The following is a 2973-nucleotide window of genomic DNA, read 5'->3' on the forward strand; positions in this document are numbered from 1 at the left end:
TAATAACGGGCTCTGGTTTATAAAGGGCTCTGGTGAATAAAGAGCTATGGTTTATAAATGCTCTGGTTTATTAAGGGCTTTGGTTTTTATCGGGCTCTGGTTTATAACCGGCTCTGGTTTACAAAGGGCTCTGGTTAATAACGGGCTCTGGTTTATAAAGGGCACTGGTTTTTAATGGGCTCAGGTTAATAAAGGGCCCTGGTTTTCGGGACATCCCCTTAAGGGGAATGTCCCGAGTGGACAGCCATACCTCTTGGCCCTCTGTGTACTCGGGGGCGGGACGTCTCCTGGCGTCAGCGAAGCGTTTGTTGGTTTCTGAAGATCGGTTGAGGGTGGCGATGGTTTCTCTCCAGATCTTCTGACAGCGTCGGATGTGTTGATTTACTGACTGGACCGAAATCTCTCTCTCGTCTGCGGGGAAAAGTGGAGGTTGATAACCGAGACTAACCTGAAAGGGAGATTGACCAGTGGAAGCAGATTTGAGGGAGTTGTGTGCGTATTCGATCCATGTGAGATATATGTTTGTAATAGATGGGGTTATTGTCTAGGTTGGGCCATATAAAATGAATCCAAGTCAATGAAATGTCCCCATATGTCATGACAAAAAAAGCTGTGTGTGTGTGTGCTTGTGTGTGTGTATACTTTAATTAAATGAACGAGTCATTTGAGTAAATCCTTGTAATGAACTGGTTCTAGTGATTCAGTAAACCAAAATGAACTGCCGTTTCCATCACAATCAATGTTTGGGAGTGTCTCTCTGGATCATCTCTTTAAGAGAGACAGAAGCAGAGCTGAGCTCAGTTATTAGCCTTAGCATGAATAACAGGTCCTAAATTGATGCTGCCTTTGGTTGTGTGACTTTTCCACAGTTAATTGATTGATCGCCTCTTGCTTTGCTGAAAACACACTCCGTTGAGTTATATTTTTTATATTGTGTTACTGTTAAATTTAATTAACTTTTTCAGTTCTTTATACAGATGGATATTTTTTTGGGCAATTAGTTTACCCACTGAGTCATAATTATGATTGAATTAAAAACTAATGCAGGAATGAAAATAAATTCCACTCAGGTTTTATATTTCACTCTAAGTGCCTACATTGACACTGGTTCATTGAAGTACTTCTCTTTCTTTATCGTCCTGTTTCTGTATGTTTTAATCGTTGGTTCTAACGTTCTACTGATCGTTGTTATCTGTGTGAACAGGAGCTTACATGAACCAATGTACACGTTTCTGTGCAGCCTGTTTGTCAATGAACTGTACGGCAGCACAAGCTTTTTTCCCTTCATGCTGCTTCACATCCTCTCTGATGTTCACAATATTTCTGCTCCTCTTTGTTTCCTACAGGTTTTCTGTGTTTATACTTATGGAACTGTAGAGTTCACCAGCTTAGCAGTTATGTCCTATGACAGATATGTTGCTATTTGTCATCCTCTGCAGTATAATTCACTGATGACTTCACAGAAAATTGCCTTCCTGGTGTCCATTACTTGGCTTCCACCATTTTTAGCTGTCGGGGGTGCAATCATTTTAAGCTCCTCTCTGCAGCTTTGTGGAAATATCATGGATAAAATTTACTGTGGTAATAACTCCATCATTAAACTGGCTTGCAAAGAGCCCAGGGTCAATAACATCTATAAACTTTTCATGACTTTTCTCACAGTTTGTGTTCCTCTGTCTGTGATTCTCTACACCTACATGAGGATCCTTAAGGTGTGTTTTTCTGGATCCAAACAGACCCGGCAGAAGGCTGTCAGTACCTGCACTCCTCACCTTATTTCAATTATCAATTTCTCTTTTGGTGTTTCCATTGAAATCTTAGAGAGTCGATTTGACATGACCCAAGTTCCTGGTGTGCTGAGAATGTTCTTAGCCCTTTATTTTCTCACTTGTCAGCCTCTCTTTAACCCAGTTCTATACGGTCTGAATATGTCCAAAATACGCAGCCTGTATAAGAAGATGGTTCTGAGATGGGCATCATAAAGCTAGTTTTTCATATGAAAAAATAAGTATTAATTTAAATATTGATCTTTGATTTTAGATGTGATTGTAATATTATTTATTGCAAAACAAATTTGGTAAGGATTTTAAATCCTGCTGCAAATATTTATGGAAAATTATGGAAATAAATCTTTGACCTTTTAACCTACATTTGTAATCATGTATCCCTTATTTATATTTGTTTTGATTTTTCTAATTGAAATTATAATGGAGATTTTTTAAAGTTACCAGTAAAGAAAAAAGCAAAGAGCAGCTCAGAAACGATTGAGACAGAAAGGGCTTACAAAATCAAGAATCTTAAATGTGATAATGAGCAGATGTCTTTAGTGTCATGATGACATTTTGTTTACACGTTACCGTACATATGAATGCAGACAGAACATATAACACCTATAGAGAAAATGAAATAAGTGTATTTATAGGACATTCTTAAGAATATACAGTGAACACCATCGAAAAAAAACAACCAAACTTATATATGTTTCTTTAAATGTTTGTTGAATTTAGATTTGCAGAAGATATTCTCTTCTTTCTACTTTTCCCAATTCATCCCTCCATAAACACTAAGTCCTGCAGAGCTCTGTAGCTATGTTCACAATTTGTTCTTGCTTACGAGATCAGATTCCACCAGGTCTTCAGCATCTTTACTGGCTGTTTTTAGCAACTAGGAAAAATTTCAGTTATCCTGTTTAAGTGCACCCATAACCTCTCAGTTAGGGATCTATGACTTATCTTATTATTCTTTTTTTTCCTATTATCACTATGGCGAAGAGATTTTTAGTGCCTGCCATTGCAATGCAAGGAGCATAGAATGCCACTGCTGAGCAATGGCATTCTATGCCCCATGCAATGCATGGAGGGACCCATTATTATTATTGTTGACAAAAAAAAAACATAATCTTTATTTATTTATTTATTTATTTATTTATTTATTTATTTATTTATTTATTTATTTATTTATTTATTTATTTAT

At 36.9% G+C, this 2973-nt stretch overlaps 1 protein-coding gene across 1 annotated transcript; it reads left to right on the top strand.

Moving 5' to 3' along the window:
- The first annotated feature begins 1049 nt into the window (after window positions 1-1049).
- Window positions 1050-1982, top strand: LOC107091824 (olfactory receptor 11A1-like). Its single transcript, XM_015385991.1, has one exon. The coding sequence runs from the start codon at window positions 1050-1052 to the stop codon at window positions 1980-1982; it is 933 nt and encodes a 310-aa protein (XP_015241477.1).
- The last annotated feature ends 991 nt before the right edge of the window (window positions 1983-2973 follow it).

This window comes from Cyprinodon variegatus, unplaced genomic scaffold (genome assembly GCF_000732505.1).
Source record: "Cyprinodon variegatus isolate N-32 unplaced genomic scaffold, C_variegatus-1.0 Scaffold354, whole genome shotgun sequence".
Lineage (NCBI taxonomy): Eukaryota > Metazoa > Chordata > Actinopteri > Cyprinodontiformes > Cyprinodontidae > Cyprinodon > Cyprinodon variegatus.

Coding starts and splice junctions, on each gene's coding strand:
- LOC107091824 (XM_015385991.1), top strand. CDS start 1,050: ATGAAAATAAATTCCACTCAGGTTTTATATTTCACTCTAAGTGCCTAC.